This window comes from Aquarana catesbeiana, linkage group LG05 (assembly GCF_042186555.1).
Source record: "Aquarana catesbeiana isolate 2022-GZ linkage group LG05, ASM4218655v1, whole genome shotgun sequence".
NCBI classification, from domain to species: Eukaryota; Metazoa; Chordata; class Amphibia; order Anura; family Ranidae; genus Aquarana; species Aquarana catesbeiana.
The window spans coordinates 2478862-2501598 of NC_133328.1; the positions used below are offsets into that span (position 1 = coordinate 2478862).

The window sequence follows — 22737 nt, forward strand, 5'->3', positions numbered from 1 at the left end:
TTAATATCTATGGGAGAGGGACAACTCCATATTAATGTCTACGGGAGAGGGACAACTCCATATTAATGTCTACGGGAGAGGGACAACTCCATATTAATGTCTACGGGAGAGGGACAACTCCATATTAATGTCTACGGGAGAGGGACAACTCCATATTAATGTCTACGGGAGAGGGACAACTCCATATTAATATCTATGGGAGAGGGACAACTCCATATTAATATCTATGGGAGAGGGACAACTCCATATTAATGTCTAAAGGAGAGGGACAACTCTATATTCATGTCTACGGGAGAGGGACAACTCCATATTAATGTCTACAGGAGAGGGACAACTCCATATTAATGTCTACAGGAGAGGGACAGCTCCATATTAATATCTATGGGAGAGGGACAACTCCATATTAATGTCTACGGGAGAGGGACAACTCCATATTAATGTCTACGGGAGAGGGACAACTCCATATTAATGTCTATGGGAGAGGGACAACTCCATATTAATGTCTACAGGAGAGGGACAACTCCATATTAATGTCTACAGGAGAGGGACAACTCCATATTAATGTCTACAGGAGAGGGACAACTCCATATTAATGTCTACGGGAGAGGGACAACTCCATATTAATGTCTACGGGAGAGGGACAACTCCATATTAATGTCTATGGGAGAGGGACAACTCCATATTAATATCTATGGGAGAGGGACAACTCCATATTAATGTCTAAAGGAGAGGGACAACTCTATATTCATGTCTACGGGAGAGGGACAACTCCATTTTAATGTCTACGGGAGAGGGACAACTCCATATTAATGTCTACAGGAGAGGGACAACTCCATATTAATGTCTACGGGAGAGGGACAACTCCATATTAATGTCTACGGGAGAGGGACAACTCCATATTAATGTCTATGGGAGAGGGACAACTCCATATTAATATCTATGGGAGAGGGACAACTCCATATTAATATCTATGGGAGAGGGACAACTCCATATTAATGTCTATGGGAGAGGGACAACTCCATATTAATGTCTATGGGAGAGGGACAACTCCATATTAATATCTATGGGAGAGGGACAACTCCATATTAATGTCTAAAGGAGAGGGACAACTCTATATTCATGTCTACGGGAGAGGGACAACTCCATTTTAATGTCTACGGGAGAGGGACAACTCCATATTATTGTCAACGGGAGAGGGACAACTTCATAATAATGTCTACGGGAGACACATATTAATGTCTATAGGGGAGGGACAGCTCCATATTAATGTTTAGAGGGGAGGAACAACTCCATGTTAATAGCCACGGGGGAGGGACAACTCCATACTAATGGCATTGGGGGAGGGACAACTCCAAACAAATTGCTTTGAGGGAGGGACAACCCCATACTTATGGCCTTGGGGGAGGGACAATTCCATATTAATGGCCACGAGGGAGAGACAACTCCATACTCACAGTCAACAAGTTCCACTGCCCCCCCCCCCTTATTGAGCCATATACTTCTTTATTTATGTCTCACGCGCTCCCCCCTCCCAGACACTGCAGCTCACAGTGGGAGGGGTTCGGCAACAAAGGAGGTGTTGCCAATTCAGAAAACAGTGGGCGGGACTCGGAGTGGCCAGGTGCTGACTGACAAGCTACAGTAGCAATGCCAATAGCCACGCCCCCTGCAACCAGTGCCAGATTTATAGGGGGGCAAAAGGGGCACCCTGACCCAATCGTGCTGCAATTGTGGCAGACTTCATCGCGTAAAGCTTGTCGCCCAAAAGAAGCTGCTGAACGTATTTTTAGGTTCGACAAGCTTCACTCTATGCGATTGCAGCGTGATTTAACACGCGACAATCGCGGCAGAACCGCACCGCATTTTTAGGTGGCAATAAAATGAATGGCATCCGAAATGCACGTTGTGCAATTAGTCATTTAACCAGAGCGTTTTGAAATTGCAGGGAGAAACGCGACTCAAAACGCTAAGGTGTGAATTGCAGCCTCGTCCTCCAATCATTGACTGAGATGAATTCTTTCAACAACTTTCAATCAAACAATCAAAAAAAAAAAATAGATCGGAGCGGTAAGATCGTACGGTCGGGTGGTAATGTGAATATGCGCCATTAGCGATCGCATTATAAAGCTGCAGACTCCTCGCGGGGGGGGGGGGGGGGGCGGAGCTGGAAGAGTCGCCCGGCTAATTCCCGCCATGTATTATGTATCCACTTCATCCCGGAGAGGTGATAAAACGAATCTCGGCTTATTCTGTGCCGTAGATTTACTGGAACTTTTAATTCCGGCGAGCTTCACGTTTTTATTGTCGGTATATGAAATAAAAAGATCTGTATGGAGGTACGAGGCGCGTCCCGGCTCTGATTTATTGGACTTGTAAATTCTGCAGCATCGCAATGATATAAATTATGAATATTTTATGGCGGGTTGTGAGCTCCGGATGAGGCACTGCAGATGTCGGTGCTTAGATTACAACGAAGCTGCAAAGGTGGAGGAGCAGAAGAGTTTTATATTGTGGGGCGATCCGCCCCCCCTCCACCCGAGGCGCAGATATCACAGGGAAGGGGGAAAAGGTCCTTAAAGCCGAACCCCGGACACAACAAACATGGAGAGAAATATATTCCTAAATAGCCACAAAGGATATAAAATTGCACCAAATGTCTTTGCAAACCCAGATATTACCTTGTAAAAGTATCACTGTGCTGTACATAGCCTGTGCAGGTAGCAGAGCAGTGGGTGGGGCCCACAGCAAACTACGGGAGGGGGCGGAGACAAGACCAGTCACCCTACACAAGGAGAGAGAGCAGAGCTGTAGGAGGGGCCCAGCAGGCTCCACCCACTACAGAAAACTACAGGAGGGGGCGGAGACAAGACTAGTCACCCTGCACAAGCAGAGAGAGAGCAGAGCTGTGGGAGGAGCCTAGCAGACTCCACCCACTACAGGTTGCAGAAAGCTACAAGAGGGGGCGGAGACAAGACTAGTCACCCTGGACAAAGATCTCAATCTTTTGCTGGCTGGAATTCTGCCAGCAAAAGTCCGATGGAGCGTACACACGGTCAGAATTTCCGACCAAAAGCTGCTCCATGCTGGCGGAATTTCTGATCGTGTGTACGCGGCATAACTCTGAACAGGTAACCTGTAAAAATTTTAAATCATCGCTTATGGAGATGTTTTAGTGCTGTAGTTTGTTACCAGTCCACGAACGTGCGCAACTTTAAAGAGTGACATGTTAGGTATCTATTTACTCGCCATAAGCGCCTTGAGGCGATTCAGTTCACATTTGCAGCGCTATACAAGTCATTCATTCATAACATCATTCTTTATAGTTAACCAAATATTTTCTCATATATTGTGGGGTTTTTTTGCATTGAAATTCATAAAAGTGTATTCCTTCCCACCCAAAAAAATTGCGTTTAAAAAAACGCTGCACAAATACCGTGTGATATAAAAAATTGTAACAATCCCCATTTTATTGCCTAAGGTCTCTGCTAAAAAGAAAATACATAATGTTTGGGGGTAATAAGTAATTTTCTAGCAAAAAAATATTGATTTAAACTTGTAAACAAAAAGTGCCAGAAAAAGCCCGGTCGGCAAATGGTTAACCGACAAATTGGATTATATATTGTGTTTTTTTTTTTTTTGTGCATTAAAATTCATTAAAGTATATTTTTTCCAAAAAAAAAAAAATGCATTTTAAAAACTGCTACATGAATACAGTGTGACATAAAAAAAATGCCTCCATTTTATTCTCTAGGGTCTCTGCTAAAAAAATAATATAATGTTTGGGGGTTCCGAGTAATTTTCTTAGCACAAAATACTGATTTTTTAGTTAGAAATAGAAATAGTTAGAATTTTTTAGTTAGAAATAGTGCCAGAAAAGGTCCTTAAGTGGTTAAATCAGCTACATACATTCCGAGTGCAAAAAAACAAAACAAAAAACAAAATGTAGAAATATTTGCAATGTTTTCCTCTTTTTATAAAGCAGCCACAGAGTAGTAAAGTCTGTCCTTTGCCAGCATTCTGCAGAGAAGGACCCTTGCTCTCTGTGTGGAAGCAGTGGTCTTTCTGCAGAGGTCTGACACGCCCCCTGCTGGGTCAGGGTTAAAGCTCTCCATATTTGGGAACATCATGGGTGATCCTTTGCTCAGGGTTGAATCTAATGTTGTTTCTTCTTCTTTTCTTTTTTTTTTGTTTCTCAAGGTGGCTGGACTGCATGGAGCTCCTGGGGGGACTGTAACAGGGACTGCGGGGGCGGGCTCCAGACAAGAACGAGGTCATGCCATGCTGTTCCCGATGAGGCCAACCTCTGTGAAGGGGTCCTAGAGGAGGGCCGTCTCTGCAACAGGAAAGCCTGCAGTGGTAAGTTCTCACTGCATCACAGAATGTTATAGAAATGTTACTAATTATCATTTCTTGTATCTTATACTACTTGTGAGGGAAGATTGGCAGCCGGTGGTTGTCTTGGCAGTACCGGGTTCAAAGGAAAATGTGTTCTTTCTAGTTGGAGCTATCTGCTCTCTCTCCAACCTTGGGGGAACCAGAGTATGTTGGTCTACAGAAAGAGACTGGTTGATGGCAGCCTTGTAAGCACAAGTTCATTTTTTTTTTATGGGCATGGACACTATCAGTTCTCTGGTCATGGGAGACTTGTTCTGTGTAGTAGGTTCCCACCAGAGTAAGTATATATTTTAAGTGTTTGACGTCTTTGTTGAAATAGAACAATGAACCTTTCTACAGTTTGCAATGGAAACCGCGGTGTCTTGTTTTGCTGGGTGGACAATAACCCTGAATTGAGGCTGACTTCCCCAAGAGAGAGAGAACACAAGGCTACAATCATTACAATTTGTACATGGCGGAATCCATATTTGCTCCTCAGTTATGCCGACTCTGCTTCCACTATGGTAGCGCCACACAGTGGCTGCACCCTACTGTTCCTCTCTATCAGTTGAAACGCATGGATCAGGTCTTCCTGAAGGAAGGCCAAGTAAGCTTATGGAAGTAGTCATTGAAGCCGATCTCAAATTTCTGTGTAAGGTTTTTGGTCTGGTCACATGGCCTATTGCATCTTCTTGTATTGTAAGAGGTGAAGTTTAGGTGGCAATTGACACAGCAGGTCATGCTCCTATTGGCTATCTACTGTAGCACTGCTGCAAGTGTTGCTGTAAGGGGGACATAATAGAAGTCAATGGGCCTTTTATTTTGTGCAAGGGTCCACTTGGTAAGCTTGTCCCTCATTTTAGAGAGGCGGGGGCTGGGCAGGGTTGGGCACTACGTTCAGAGATAAGAACCTGTGAGGGTTCTCATGGATCTAGGTGGTGGTATATCTGGTAGTAGTTTGTCGCAATCAATTGGACATGTTCTGTAATGTTAAAGATGTTTCGTAGATTCTCCATCCACTTCTTTAGTTGTAATGAGGGTCAGGAAGATACCCCAACATTTATATCCACACAGGAAGCCCCAACACCTTCATCCAATCACTATGGGATGTGTAGATTTTGATTGTCCAAGACTGGGATGGACAATCAACATCTACAAGAATCTAATATATCCTTGGACAATGTTGACTGATGATGAAGAGGTGCTGTAGCTTCTACAAGCCACTTCTTCAGGTCTAATAAATTTCAGGAAGAGACCCAAACATTTATCTTTCCCACAGGGAGCCCCAACACCATCATCCAATCACCATGGGATGTGTGGTTGTTGATTGTCCAAGACCAGGATGGACAATCAACATCTACAAGAACCCATTCTGACCTTGGACAATGTTGACTGATGATGAAGAGATGTTGTAGTTTCTCCAAGCCACTTCTTCAGGCCTAATGAGTTTCAGGAAAATAACCCAACATTTATAGCCACAAAGGGAGCCCCTGACACCTTCACCCAATCACCATGGACAGGACTTAGTCTCTAATCTTGAAGCTGTGTCATAGGCTTTCCAAACCACTTCCTCTGGTCTAATGAGTGTCAGGAACATTCCTCAACATCAGTGGCGGCCCGTCCATTAGGGGCGCACGGGCGCCGCCCCCTCTGTCCACAGCCGCTACCCCCTATTTACGCATCTGGCCCCTTTCAGGACGCCGGGCGCATATATTACAGTGGCGGGGGTGTTTTTTTGAAGCACCTGTTTAGAGCAAGAGGCTCTAATAGGCTTCAAAATAGGGTGGGCTCAGGACGCAGAGCATTGCGCTACGAGCCCACCCAGGTGTTACAACAGGGAATGAATATTCACTATTGAAACACTGATCCTCAATCTAGCCAATCAGCAGTGGGTCTGAGACCCGTTTTCCGATTAACTGAAAAGAGAAGCGTCCCAATCGACTGCTGAGGAGGGGAGGAAATGGAAGCCACAGCAATACCTGTGGAGAGCAGGGGAAGACATCGCCGCCAAGCAGAGGAAGCCGCCGGTGAAGCCTGGGAGAAGAGCTGCCCACCATAGATGGGGTAAGTGCTCCAGACCCGACCAACAGGGGGGGTGGCGTTACTGTTTGCAGCCCCCCACAAAAAAATACCACCGGCTGCCACTGCTTAACATTTATATCCACACAGTGATCCCCAGCACCCTCATCCAAACATCTTGGGATGTGTAGATGTTGATTGTCCAAGAATGGGATGGAAAATCAACATCTACATTGATTGATGATGAAGAGGTGTCATAGCTTCTCCAAGTCATTTATTTGGTTCTAATGAGTGTCAGGAAGATACCTCAACATTTATATCCACACAGGGAGCCCCCAACACATTCATAGAATCACCATGGAAAGTACTTGTACTTTAATGTTGAAGATGTTTTAAAGCCTCTCCAAGCCACTTCTTCAGGTCTAATGAGTGTCAGGAACATTCCTTAACATTTCTATCCACACAGGAAGCCCCAACACCTTCATCCAATCACCATAGAATGTGTAGATGTTATTTGTCCACAACCAGGATGGACAATCAACATGTACAAGAACCTATTCTGTCTTTGGACAATGTTGACTGATGATGAAGAAATGTTGCAGCTTCTCCAAGCCACTTCTTCAGGTCTAATGTGTGTCAGGAAGAGACCCCAACATTTATATCCGCACAGGGAGCCCCAACACCTTCATCCAATCACCATGGGATGTGTAGATGTTGATTTCCAAGACCAGGATGGACAATCAACATCTACAAGAACAAGAACCTGTTCTGTCCTTGGACAATGTTGATTGATGATGAAGATGTTTCATAGATTCTCCAAACCACTTCATCAGGTCTAATGAGTGTCAGGAAGATTGGCCAACATTTATATTCACACAGCAAAAAAAAGGAGAAAAACTGTAATAGTTTCTCAAAAACATGGACTTTGTAGGCACAGCATGAGGCGGTTTGTATAAAAAGTTTAACAAAATGTTAATTATATGTTAAAAACACAATACAAAACACATGAAAAGGGGAATTAAAAAAAATACCCTCCATCTACATAAGTCTACAGATACCCAATCCTAATGTATGGAGAAACACAGCCACAGTGTATCATAGAATATGTTGAAGTCCAATATTGAAATCCAAGGTAAGTGTGAATCACAGGAACCCGGCCACTTGCTGCTCCATACTTAAATGTTTCGCAAGCTATATTTGCTTCTTCAGGACTGATTGGGTGGGCGCTGATCAATTTCAGATGCAGAGGAGAGGACGATATACGACCAAGGGCGGACACAGGGGACATCACAGAGGGAAGTGGACACTTCTTGACACCAAGATAGGTGGCACTGATGGGCACTGATAAGCGGCACTAATGGGCACTAATAGGCAGCACTGATGGGCACTGATAGGAGGCATTAATGGGCATTGATAGGCGGCACTGATGGGTACTAATAGGCGGCACTGATGGGCACTGATGGACACTGATAGGTGGCACTGATAGGCAGCACTAATGGGTACTGATAGGCGGCACTGATAGGCACCACTAATGGGCACTGATGGTTACTGATAGGCAGCACTAATGAGCACTGATAGGCGGCACTGATAGGCACTTATAGACAGTACTGATGGGTAATGACAGGCGGCACTAATGGGCACTGATAGGCGGCACTGATGGGTACTGTTAGGCGGCAATGATGGGCACTGATAGGCGGCACTGAGGGGCACTATAGATGGTATTGATAGGCGGCACTGATGGGCACTGATAGGCAGCACCAATGGGCACTGATAGGCAGCACTAATGGGCACTAATAGGCGGTACTGATGGACACTTATAGGCAGTACTGATAGGCTGCACTAAAGGGGACTGATAGGTGGCACTGATGGGCACTGATAGGCAGTACTAATGGGCACTAATAAGCGGCACTGATGGGCACTTATAGGCACTTATAGGCAGTACTGTTGGGTACTGACAGGTGGCACTGATGGGCATAGATTAGCACTGATGGGGGTGCATTGATAATCAGGAAACTGATGATCAGTGCCCCAATTATCTGTGTACATGTCCCATGTCATGCTTGCCGGTTACTAGCTCTGCTTTCCTTACGTTGTCACAGCGCATGAGGAGAGTCGTGTCGATAACCGGTAATCTGTTTGCATTGTGATCAGCTGTGATTGGACACAGCTAATCACATGGTAAAGGGCCTGTGACTGTGATTGGCTGTGTCTGAAGGATACAGCGATCACAGAGCGTGTCAGATGCACCCCCCAGGGGGCGCGCAAGGGGCGTGGTTTCCGGAGAACGTCAATAGACACCCTCCCAGAACAACAGAGCTGCGCTGTAGCCGTCTTTCAGTTATAGCGTAGCAAGGAAGTGGTTAAAGGAGGGATGCTGGTCACAGTCCCCGCTATACGGAGAAGGAAAGCAACACCCTCTGCTCACAGTGAAGGTTTTGATGGTTTATTTATAAGACAAAAGTTACAAAGTAAAAATAAACATTAGAAAACAGAGATATTAATGCACATAGAGATCCTCAGATGACAAGGCAGGTGTACCGAGGACCTGACCTCTTATTCTAAACACAAGGGTGCAGCACCCCCCGGCCAATCAGGAAGCAGGTCCTGAGACTGGATTGGCTGAGAAGAGAAGCGATCCTATTGGCCGCCGAGGAGGAGGAGAATACGCAGGGGAAGCCGCCCTGAAGGCGAGGAGGAGGAGACGCCGCCGCCGCCCGGAGGAAGCGCTGCCCACAACCTTGATGGGGTAAGTACGGGGCTGGTGACCAACTGACCCACGGGGGGTGTTGGGGGGATTGTTTGCCGCCCCCCCCCCAAAAAAAATTACAAAAATATAACACCAGCCGCCACTGGCTCTAAGCAATTTTCTAGCAAAAAATGCTGATATTTACAACAAGTGTCAGAAAAGGGCCGGGTCAGCAAGTGAGGGGAGCCGTTCCGAAAAACGATACAATTGCCTTTTATATGGTGACACGTTGGAAATGTATTCAAGATAATAATAATAATATTTAATAATAATTCAGGCAGAGACAGTGGGGATTTATTTCTGCAGACTTGTAAAGTTACTGAAAGGTCTACTTCAAGTGTGGATTAAATCTTCCCTAATTTAAAATTTAATTTTAAAAAATCCTTAAATTTTCTTATCTTAGAGTTGGAAAACGAGAACAAAAAAAAGCACTTTTTTCATTTTTTCCCTTTTTTTTTATACTATATAATATTTGAACGTTCCGTGACTGACACATCCGACGGACGGGGGCCCCGCATCGTCTCCAAGATAAAAAAGACACATTGATGATTAAACCTGATTTCCCCAGGCAAGCCCACTGCGTCTTGTTCTTTAATTTGGTGCTTCGTCTTTTATTGAAGGAACAGAAAAAAAAAAAAAAAAATGAGGTACCTAATGTAATCCTGAAATGGATTTTAAAAAAAAGTCCTTTTTTTGGAAATGTAGAATGATGTATTTCGGATGAGGTTGTCACATCAAGGTGCCCGGTATAAAGTCAGGAAAAGTCGCCTGCAGGGTGAAGGATTAATGAGTGACCGAAATTGGCGAGCGAGGCGTTCACGTGGAAAGCGACTGGAGCGATATCGGATGAAATTACTTCATGCATTTTTTACCTCTTCCATCATTAAAAATTATTTTGTAATTAGCGCTGCGCTCTCAGGTACCTCTGGAACCCGCGCGGGATAATTGAGCAGACGGGAAGTCATCAAAGTTTATATCCCATAAAAGACTGTAATAGAGATTCAGATCTCGTGAATTTCAAATTATTAGTATCTTTTTTTTTTTTTTTTTTTATTTTTGGATTGCGGTGATGAAGATATTAAAGCTTGTACATCAGTGACTCCCAGCAGGGGGAGCCAGAACCCCATGGGGGGGGGAGGGGGGGGGTACCTGTGATCCCAGTTTCCGAATTACAATAGTAAGGAATTTCTACGAATCCGAAATAAATTATAACGAAACAAATTATCCAAATTTAAATTCGAAATGGAAACATAATGCAATAAATACAGTGAGGTGTAAAGGTGAAATAAGATGATGATTCCTACTTAGGCTGCTTTATAGAATAGAATATAAAAGAATAGAACAAAATATACTAGAAAATAAAAAAAAATAGAATAGAATACAGTTTAAATAAACATGTACTGTGACATACTGAAGCAGAGCATGATCCCCTCCCTTCAGAGACTGGACCGCAGGGCAGTATTCCAACATGATAACCACCCCAAACACACCTCCAAGATGACCACTGCCTTGCTAAAGAAGCTGAGGGTAAAGGTGATGGACTGGCCAAGCATGTCTCCAGACCTAAACCCTATTGAGCATCTGTGGGACATCCTCAAACGGAAGGTGGAGGAGCGCAAGGTCTCTAACATCCACCAGCTCTGTGATGTCATCATGGAGGAGGGGAAGAGGACTCCAGTGACAACCTGTGAAGCTCTGGTGACCTCCATGTCCAAGAGGGTTAAGGCAGTGCTGGAAAATAATGGTGGCCACACAAAATATTGACACTTTGGGCCCAATTTGGACATTTTTCACTTAGGGGTGTACTGACTTTTGTTGCCAGCGGTTTAGACATTAATGGCTGTGTGTTGAGTTATTTTGAGAGGACAGTAAATTTACACTGTTATACAAGCTGTACACTCACTACTTTACATTGTAGACAAGTGTCATTTCTTCAGTGTTGTCACATGAAAAGATAGAAGAGAAGATTTTAAAAAATGTGACTGAGGGGTGTACTTACTTGTATAATTTACGCAGTTTTTACTTTCTGACTGCCTATCACATTTCTTGAGCCCTGCAGGGTGTGTGTGTTCGGGTGTGCACACCTCTGAACTCTGCACTCTGTACATAGCACACCCCTTAACTCTGCACTCTGTACATAGCACACCCCTGAACACTGCACTCTGTACATAGCACACCCCTGAACACTGCACTCTGTACATAGCACACCCCTGAACACTGCACTCTGTACATAGCACACCCCTTAACTCTGCACTCTGTACATAGCACACCCTTGAACACTGCACTCTGCACATAGCACACCCCTGAACTCTGCATTTTGTACATAGCATGCCCCTGAACTCTGCACTCTGTACATAGCACATCGCTGAACTCTGCACTCTGCACATAGCACACTCCTGAACTCTGCACTCTGTACATAGCACACCCCTGAACTCTGCACTTTGTACATAGCATGCCCCTGAAGTCTGCACTCTGTACATAGCACATCCCTTAACTCTGTACATAGCACACCCCTGAACTCTGCACTCTGTACATAGCACACTCCTAAATGCTGCACTCTGCACATAGCACACCCCTGAACTCTGCACTCTGTACATAGCACACCCCTGAACTCTGCACTCTGTACATAGCACACCCCTGAACTCTGCACTCTGCACATAGCACACTCCTAAATGCTGCACTCTGCACATAGCACACTCCTAAATGCTGCACTCTGTACAATGCGTAATGTTGAACTCTGCACTCTGTATGTAGTGTACCCCAGATACAACCAGCCCTTTGTGGGCAAGCATACTGCTGATGTGGCCCGAAATGAAATGGTGGGTGTAGTCAGCACTTTTGATGACAGGTCTCTCTGTTCTGATAACCCCGGCCATCTTAGGAGATTATGGTGGTGGGGGAAGGGGGGGGGGAGAGGTCAGAGGTGGAAGATTTCAGCTAATACAGGAGCCATCAGCACAAGGGACACATCACACGGACTGTAAGTACCGTCCCTTGTGCTGATCTTTTTTTTTTTTTCCATTTGTGACTAAACTTTAGGCTGTAAATAAACGGCTCCATCTGGGTATTAAGAAGAACAAGTTGAAGTTTTATTTCCTGTTACAAAAAAGAAAAGAGAGAGGAAGATAATGAAGAGATGGTGGAGAATGTCGGCAGATAAAAATCAATCGCTCATCCTTTTATTTAGCTGGAAGGAAATATCATTTCACCTTCGGATGATGGACCTTTGTTTTAAAGAGCATCAGCTCTGGCATTGATTTCCTCGATGTGCCCTGTTAGGATAATACAGCCACTTTCCAGCCTGGGATTTCACCCTGGGGGGGGGGGGGGGGGGCAGCGGCCCCGCGCCAGAGGAAGTCGCTGTTTATTTATTGATTTTGTGTCACCGAGAGGCCCCATAATGCAGGAGACAAAGGGACCCCTCGCTGCTTCTACAGTGTATATTTTCCTGAGACCTCCCTGACCCAAATCACTGTACTCTCTATATACTATTCATACCGCGGAAGATGCATCAGAACATAGCAAGAACCATCGATGGAGATGATTTTCCAAAGAGGAAAATTCCAAAGAAAGGGGATGGGGATTCTAAACACCAACACATTAATAAAAGCTTTGCAATTTTTTTTTTTGCATGTTATTTTTTTTTAACTCATAAGTTCTCCCAATTAAAACCATAAAAAGGTCTAATTTCATTCAGATTTTTCCCAACGTGTTTCATAGAACAAAGTGCACTTTTTCAATGCACATAAATAAAAGTATTTAAAATGTAATTGTTTTATCATGTATGATTTTTTCTTTTTTTTACATTGCCAAGTTTTCCCACATAAAACCATGAAAAGGTTCATTTTCATTCTTCTTTTTATCCAACATATTTCATAGAGCAAGTGCAAGAATGCATGTGATTAAACGTATTTTTATTTTTATTATTATCATGTATGAATTTTTTTCACTATATATTTTTTTTATATATACATTCCAAAGCTCTCCCATTTAAAACCATAAAATGGTCCGTTTTCATCCTGATTTTTTCCAACGTGTTTCATAGAACAAAGTCCACTTTTTCAAGGATGCACATAAATGAAAGTATTTAAATTTGTATTTTTTCCATATAAATTTTGTTTGTCAGCTCTCTATTTCTCCCAGTTAAAATGATGAAAATGTCCATTTCATTCAGATTTTTATCCAACAAGAACACAATGCACTTTTTTCAAGGATGCACCTAAATAAAAGAATTTCAGTTAGATTTTATCATGTATAATTTTTTTTTTTTTTTTTACATTCCAAAGTTCTCCCATAACAAGGGATCCATAGCAATCTTAGAGTTGTATAATATACATTACAAATTATCCTGTAAAAAATGTTTTGGTCCAACATGTTTTTTGGAACCTGGTCCACTTTTCCAAGGATGGAAATATATAAAGAGTTTATAAAGAAACCAACATGCCATGTAGGTTACAATCGCACATACATAATTTGGTCATTATCTATGAAAAAATATCAGGAATAAGAGAAGGGGGTGTGGATTCTAAACACCAAAACATAAATAATAGAATTCCAATTTTTATTTTTTCAAGTACATTTTCTTTTTCGCGAGTTCTCCCAGTTAAAACCATGAAAAGGTCAATTTTCATCCTGATTCCAACGCATTCCATAGAACAAAGCACACTTTTTCAAAGGGTGCGTGTATTTCAATTTTTATTTTTTTTTTATCATGTATGATTTTTAAAATTTTTTTCACATTCCCATATTCTCCCAGTTAAAATGATGAATAGGTCCATTTTCATTCTAAATTGAATTTTTATCATGTATGATTTTCTTTCTTTTTTTTTATATATATTAATAAATATCAAGAAGAGAGGGAATGTGGAATCTAAACACCAAAACATAAATACATTTTTCTTTTCATGTAATATATATATATATATATATATATATATATATATATATATATATATATATATATATATATTCTTTTTTACAACTCACAAGTTTTTCCAGATAAAACCAGGAAAAGGTCAATTTTTATCCTGATTTTTATCCACCGCATTTCTTAGAACAAAGCACACTTTTTCAAGGATGCATGTAATTATATTTGTTTCAAATTTTATTTTATCATGTATGATTTTTTCAAAAATATTTACATTCCCAAGTTCTCCCAGTTAAAATGATTAAAGGGTCCATTTTCCTTCTGATTTAATTTTAATGATGTATGATTTTCTTTCTTTATATATATATATATATATATATATATATATATTAATAAACATCGAGAAGAAGAGAAGGGGGTGTGGATTCTAAACACCAAAACATAAATAAAAGAATTCCAATTTTTATTTTTTCATGTAAATTTTCTTTTTCGCAAGTTCTCCCAGTTAAAACCATGAAAAGGTCAATTTTCATCCTGATTCCAACGCATTCCATAGAACAAAGCACACTTTTTCAAAGGGTGCGTGTATTTCAATTTTTATTTTTATCATTTATGATTTTTTTAATTTTTTTATATATATATTAATAAATATTGAGAAGAAGAAGAGAGGGAATGTGGAATCTAAACACCAACACAGAAATAAAAAAAAAAAAATTTCATGTAAAATGTTTTTTTTTTTTTTTTTTTACAACTCACAAGTTTTTCAAGATAAAACCAGGAAAAGATCAATTTTCATCCCGATTTTTATCCAACGCATTTCTTAGAACAAAGCACACTTTTTCAAGGATGCATGTAAATATATGTATTTCAATTTTTTTTTTTTAATTTTAACATTACCAAATTTTCATTCTGATTTAATTTTTATCATGTATGATTTTCTTTCTTTTTATCTTTCTTTATTTTCTTTATATATATATATATATATATATATATATATATATATATAATAAGAAATATAAGAAATATCATGAAGAAGAGAGGGAATGTGGAATCTAAACACCAACACATAAATAAAAAAAAAAAAATTTAATTTTTTTTTTTTTTTTACAACTTACAAGTTTTCCCAGACAAAACCAGGAAAAGGTCCATTTTCATCCTAATTTTTATGCAACACATTTCTTAGAACAAAGTCCACTTTTTGAAGTATTCAAATACATTTATTTCAATTTTCATTTTATTTCAGTTTCATTTTTTATCATGTATGTTTTTTTTTAATTTTTTTTATTTTCTTTCCACATTTCCACGTTCTCCCACTTAAACCCCAGAATGCCGAGCGGGAGGTGATTGGCCATCATCCCTCCCCTGATCTTCTCATCAATGAATGAACCTGGAAGCAAACAAGCATGTCGTCACTTCCTGGTTCAGAGCTGTCATTCCCCGGCTGCTGTGGCCGGGGAAGCAGTTAATTAGACTCGATCAAGCGTGTTCTGCACTTGATTAGCTCCAGTGGAGGGCAGAGGTGACTCCGGAGGTCCGATACATCTCTGATGTCTCAATAAGGAGGACCTGTCACCTGCCTAAAGCTATGACATAGTGGCTTTTTTAGCCCCATTGTGATAGTAATAATGTTAAATTTAAAAAAAAAGGATTAAATAAATAAATAAATAAACCATAAAAGCATCCCATTGCCCATGCATGCATACGAATGCAAACACGTGCATAGGGCATGTGCACTGCCGAAAAATTAGCTTTTTTTTTTTTTTTTTTATCGGATCATTCGTTATGATCGAAATTCATTATTTCGATAATTAGTGAATTTGGATGTATTCGAATTCGCTACGTTCCATTCGTTTAGATGCGGCATTAGTTATTTTGGATAATTAGTAACTTCGGATAAATTCGTATTCTTTACGTTCACTAACAGTTAGCCAAATTTGAAAGGAAATTCCAATACCTGCAATTTAATAGTTTATATCTATTATTATAGTTTTTATTATAATTATTATTATTTATTATTAATAAATAATAATAATAATAATAAATATATAATAATAGTTAATAATTTAATTATAATAGAACATACAAAAAACAAAATTATCCAAATGTTTTTCCTTCTTTCGGATGTTTGAATTTTCCTTCTTACCTTTGGATTTTCATTCTTTCTGATTTTCAAATTTTTTGATTTTCGTTCTTTCGAATTTTTGCTCTTTTAGAAAATTTGTTTTTGAAAAAATTCATCAAACGGTCTTTCGTTCATTTGGATTGCTTCCGAATTAATGAATATGCCGAATATTGATGGGAAAACCGAATTAGCAACTAAACAAATTGCACATGTCTAACCTGCATAGGGCATGTGCGTTTATGTAAATGGTGATCGCACTTCACGGTAGAATCTGCACTCAGTAACGGTGCCCCCACCCCCACTCCTAATGCGTACTGTAGAATGGGTTTCTCTGCCCAGTGTCCATTCTCTGCTTTCTTGCTCTGCTGTGCCCAGGGCAGCTGCCCCTCATGCCCCCCCCCATCCCGGCCCTGTCTGTACTACACTACTCTGCAGTATCTCTATCTCATTAGTTATGAAATGTTTTTAAAAAATTGTATTTATGTAAATGAACACATGCTGACTCTGCTAAACCTGACCTGGTCATCTAAGCATCAATGATCGCTGACCACGATAAACGTTAAGTAAATCCCCCTTATTATTTGTATGTGTAGAACGGTTCACGGATCTCCTTTTACCTTCTACAACTCGAATAATAAAAAAAAAAAAAACAAGAAAACCAATTGATGTCATTGTACCTCCTTTGTACACGAATGTTATTTTCCTGAAGTGATGAACAGCAAACAATGCTCTCTTTGTTACAGAAAATTGCTTTTATTCTTTTTTTTTAATGTTTTAACTGAAATATTCCTCACACTGATTTGCATTCTTTGGTTATCAAATAAAGATTGTGCAAAAGAAAGAAAATAAATCGCTGAAAGATAAGCGTAGAAATATCGGAGAGGAATTTTCCTCTCTTTGTTACGAACGCCTTTATTGTTTTCTTTTGTCTCTTTATGATTGATTTGTTTGCAGCATTACTAAAAAAAAAATTAAAAAATAAAATAAAAATTAAAAAAAAACGTGTTTTAATCAGTTCAGCTCTCACCCCTCTACACTCCCTACAACTCCGACTAACGTTTACATTTCTGCAACGGGCGTGTTACCTCTTCACCCGCTACCTCTAAAATAAGTGTGCCATTACTTAAAGTGACACTAAAGCTTTTTTTTGTTTGTTTTTTGTTTTTTTTTAATAACAAACATATACTTACCTCCACTGTACAGCTCGTTTTGCACAGAGTGGCCCTGATCCTGGTCTTCTGGGGTCCCCCGGTGGCTCTCGTGGCTCCTCCCCACATTAGATAACCCCCTGGGAGAAGCGCCCTCCCGGGGGGGGGGAATTACTTTGCGGGCGCGCTCCCGAGTCATTCATTCAGCGTCCGTAGAAGCCAAATGTATGACTCGGCCCCGCCCCTCGTCGCTGGGGTTATTGGATTTGATTGACAGCAGCAGGAGCCAATGGCTGCGCTGCTATCAATCCATCCAATCAGGACCCAAGACACCGGCTTTTGTTGGTGTTCTCGTCCCCGGGACGAGATAGAGGGGGTACAGGTAAGCAAAATGGGGGCTTGGGGGGGGGGGGGGCAGCATTACAGAATGCACTGAGGTGAAAAACCTCGAAGGTTTACATACAACCCCTTTAAGGCAAAAACAGCAATACATAAATCTTTTTTCTATGATGATCAGTGTTGGTTTTGAAACAAAACACAAAGCATTGCTGTAGATAAAAAGTATGCACTTTATTTTGAAAAAAATGAAAAAAAGTTTAAAATCATAATGGTTATAAAAATAGATAAAAATAATCAGGATAATAATGAAGAGAAGGGGAAGAAATGATGGATGATTAGGGTAATCTAAGGATTAATAAAGGGTTCAATAGAAGCAAAAAGGAAAACAAAACATTTTTTCTTCACACTGACATAATAGAAGCTCATCCTTCTGATCTGCAGATGAAGGATACAAGGCAGATACAAAAGTAACAATGTTACTTTATAATGTTTATAAACAATGTTACTTTGTATCTTCTATCTCCTGTCTGATCAATAATTATAAACAATGTTACTTTGTATCTCTCTATCTCCTGTCTGATCAATAATTATAAACAATGTTACTTTGTACCTCTCTATCTCCAGTCTGATCAATGTTTATAAACACTGTGCCAGATGGTCTATTATGGAACAACAGCCACTATATTAGCTTTAATATTCACACAGCAACCTCTGGCTGTCATTCTGACAGTGGGGAATTGCCAGCAAGTGTGAGGGGGGGCATCAGCAGAAGGACAGGAAGTACTACAAATGGCTTGCGTATGTCAATAAAGTATCTTTGTTAATGTGTTGTACGCCCCCCACCCCCCTCAAAGGAAGTCCAATTGTCCATTCAAATTTTGTGTGACGGAAATTCCGATGGAAAGTGTCCGATGGAGCCTACACACAGTCGGAATTTCCGACAACAAGCTCCCATCGCACATTTTTAGTCGGAAAATCCGACCGTGTGTACAGGGCGTAAGAGTGGGTTCTTTACTGTAAGAGTAGTTTTTGGATTTTGGATTCTCTTCAATCTATCATGGATTCTTTACAGTAAAAGTCACCAGACTGTGATTTCCAATCCATTGTTATAGACGGGGGGGGGGGGGGATTCTTTGCTGTAAATGTAATCTACTAGTCACTAGATTGTATTCTGTTAGTAAATCCCACAACTAGAATATTTACAGTAAAGGTCGTTATTGGATTTTTTTTCTGTCATTTTACTTTCTTTATGGCAAAAGTGGTCAGACTGACTGTTGATTCTTTTCTGCATATGGAGTCCAAATGTAAACTTCTTACTGCAAGAGTGTAAAATTGTATCATTTTATTGTCTTTTATCTGAAATGTGGTCATTAAGTTGTTACAATAAACCTTTTTTTATTTCCAGCCAATGGAAGGTATGACTCCCGCAGTCAGTCTCTCAGGTCCATCGACAACAAGAAGAAGGATGATGGGGATGAATATCAGTTTGGTTACCCAGCACCCCAAATAGGTGAGATCATCATAAACTTTATAATATATCCCTTCAGTCTCGCACGGGTGTACCGGCTCCTCCCCCTGGACTGAAATGTCTTTCTCTGATTTCACTGCACACTGTGAGCTTCTCACAAAGTGCATGAGAAGCTGCAGCAAGTCAGATAGAGCCCCGCCTCATTTCCTGGCTGGAGGACGTCCAGCATCATCTAGCTCTTTCCTTCCCCAGCTTCACTGTCCCTGGCACCACCTCATTCTTTCCTAGCCCGACTGTCCCTGGCCCCACCCCTTTTCCTCCCAAGCCTGACTGTTCATGGCCCCACCCCTTTCCTCCCAAGCCTGACTGTTCCTGGCCCCACCCCTTTCCTTCCCAGCCTCACTGTCCATGGCCCCACCCCTTTCCTTCCCAGCCTGACTGTTCCTGGCCCCACCCCTTTCCTTCCCAGCCTCACTGTCCATGGCCCCACCCCTTTCCTTCCCAGCCTGACTGTTCCTGGCCCCACCCCTTTCCTTCCATGCCTGACTGTCCCTGGCCCCACCCCTTTCCTTCCCAGCCTGACTGTCCCTGACCCCACCCCTTTCCCTCCAAACCTGACTGTCCATGGCCCCATCCCTTTCCATGGCCCCACCCCTTTCCTTCCTAGCCTGACTGTCCCTGGCCCCACCCCTTTCCCTCCAAACCTGACTATCCATGGCCCCACCCCTTTCCCTCCAAACCTGACAGTCCATGGCCCCACCCCTTTCCTCCCGACTCTATCTGTCCCTGGCCCCACCGCTTTCCCTCCAAACCTGACTGTCCCTGGCCCCACCCCTTTCCCTCCAAACCTGACAGTCCATGGCCCCACCCCTTTCCATGGCCCCACCCCTTTCCTTCCTAGCCTGACTGTCCCTGACCCCACCCCTTGAAGTCATTAGATCTTAATTCTTTCAGTCATGGAGGCTCAACATCACATGTGGGCTTTATCATGGAAATACAGTCTGCCAAGGAACGCCCACTCCTCCAGACTGACACCCGCCCATCAAGGCATTGTGATATTTGCATAGCTCCTCCCACGGCTTGCATCAGGACTGAGGGCTCTTGAGAGGAGTACTGAGGTCGGGGCTGTGATGTTTTCAGGTAGCCGTGTACAGCTCCATACCACCAGCCATGATCTGCTTGTATTGAATAGAGAAGCACACAGGCCCAGTGATAATATTATTGAGTATAAGATAAGGAGTGTAATAAAAATGTAAAGGGTTATATACCGGCCCATTGCTCTGTATAATCACCGGGAGCAGCCACGCTGTCCGAGAATTAGTGAGCCGTATTAGAGTATATAGAGGATTTCATGTCCCGTCCGGAGCCCCCCTTTAATTGTGGTTTCTCATTTGAAGTCTGGCCGGCCGCTCCTCTGAAGATCCATCTGTAATATCTGGTGTCATGCAGTATTTATAGCGTTGTCCCATGTTATAGCCGGAGTTCTGCTATTTCAGGAAGGCGCTGATAATGAACAACGCTGAGAAAAGTACAGACTCAATAATTCACGAATCCAACGTCTCGGAATAGTTCAGGGTGAGATCAGGCCGGACGGTTCTCATTTCGGCAGAGAAGTGCCGCCATCACAGAACCGGGGTAATAAAGACCTCATCTTCTCCGGAGAGCTGAAGGCCGCTCAGTAATGAGAAGAGCGCTTCATCCCGCCGGATGGGAAGGTGGCGTTCAGAATGAAGGGGTCAGACCTCCCGGAAAGGTGAAGCCGAACGCCACGCAAACAATATAAAAATACAAATGAAATAAATATAGGGGAGCTGTGTTACCTGCAAAATTTCTGGCCATCCAGTTCTGAGATTACACGGCTCTGCCACACAACACAGCCTTGTGCCCATTATGAGGGGTTCTCACCATCCCTGTGCTGAGTTCCGGGGTCTGTACACCCGCTGTGCCCATTATGAGGGGTTCCCACCATCCCTGTGCTGAGTTCCCGGGTCTGTACACCCGCTGTGCCCATTATGAGGGGTTCCCACCATCCCTGTGCTGAGTTCCCGGGTCTGTACACCCGCTGTGCCCATTATGAGGGGGTTCCCACCATCCCTGTGCTGAGTTCCCGGGTCTGTACACCCGCTGTGCCCATTATGAGGGGTTCTCACCATCCCTGTGCTGAGTTCCCGGGTCTGTACACCCGCTGTGCCCATTATGAGGGGTTCTCACCATCCCTGTGCTGAGTTCCCGGGTCTGTACACCCGCTGTGCCCATTATGAGGGGTTCCCACCATCCCTGTGCTGAGTTCCCGGGTCTGTACACCCGCTGTGCCCATTATGAGGGGTTCCCACCATCCCTGTGCTGAGTTCCCGGGTCTGTACACCCGCTGTGCCCATTATGAGGGGTTAATTTTGTTTATTGAAAAATCTTACAAACAACAACTTATATACAATAAAGCCATAATAAATAAATAAAACATATTTACAAAATAATTGAATATGATAATACAAAACAAGAACATAATAAATGGTACAAACCAAATTGCGCACAACACAATCCCTACGGGAGAGCCAGACTAAGGAACATCACCGTCACCATGCATGGAGCCTTTTATCAAAAATAGATTTGATCTTGAAAATCTAGGGGAGTGATCAACAGGCAGCAGCTACAGAGTCCTGATATTCCTCCACATCCTTATCCAGGCCTCCTGCTGCCACCTGCCTTTCTCAAGACCCCGAATCTTCCCAACCTCACCCAGAATGTCCAGCACCACCACTTCGACAGGGAGGATTTTACTCCATAAGGATACCTGACACCGTGCACTCCACGTGAAATAACGGACTACTAGACTAACTAAAAAAAGTTTTTCCAAATCATAATCCCGACGAGTCTGGAATGCCCCATACATCCACTCTGCATAACTCATACGGGGGAGGAAGGGTATACTCAGAGCCCTCCCCACCCTCTTGTACACCTCTATATTAAAAGGGCATTGAAGTAGAAAGTGATCCATGGACTCCACCACTCCTCCACACTCCACTCTCGGGCAGCCCCGATCACTCATGGAAAGAAACTTCAAGTTGCCCTTCACATATAGTTTTCCATGAAAGGCAAGCCAAGCCTGATCCCTAAACATCATTGGGATTCTCTCCAAATTAATCAATCACAAACCCTCCCCCAAAACCAGGCTTGGGCAATCCCTCAAGGCCAGTGGCTCGCAAAAAGCAGAGCTCATGATCCGCTTCTCAAGAAGTTTCCTTGGATGAGATTTGACTTCTCCTGCTGTTACTTGCCACTGCCGAAGCATTTTCAAACACGGGGCAACATAAGCCGGGAGCTGTTCATGCTTGACCCTCAGGCTTTTCACTGGCCCACCATTTTCCCAGTCTCGCAGAAAGGGCCTAAAGCAGGACTGGAAAATACCAACCCACCCAGGCGGCCTCTCTGCCAACATGTTACCAAGATTATACTTCAGAAACATCAGAGAGAAAAAGACTACAGGGTTGACCATCCCTAGACCACCCTCCCGCCTAGGAAGGTAAGTCACATTCCTTTTGACAAGGATTTTTCTGTTCCCCCATAACAGCTGGAAGAAACAACTATAGATCCTGGTATAGAGAGAAACTGGCAAAATGCAAACAAAACTGACATACAGAAAAATCGGAGTCAGGT

General features: G+C 42.4%; 1 protein-coding gene across 1 annotated transcript in view; it reads left to right on the forward strand.

The window, feature by feature from the left end:
* ADGRB1 (adhesion G protein-coupled receptor B1) overlaps positions 1 to 22737 on the forward strand; it is a gene marked incomplete in the record, with an annotated part of 698266 nt that overhangs the window by 338140 nt on the left and 337389 nt on the right. Inside the window, 2 exon segments of the mRNA XM_073629372.1 lie at positions 4198 to 4356; positions 19021 to 19125. Of these exon segments, the coding sequence (XP_073485473.1) occupies positions 4198 to 4356; positions 19021 to 19125 (264 nt within the window).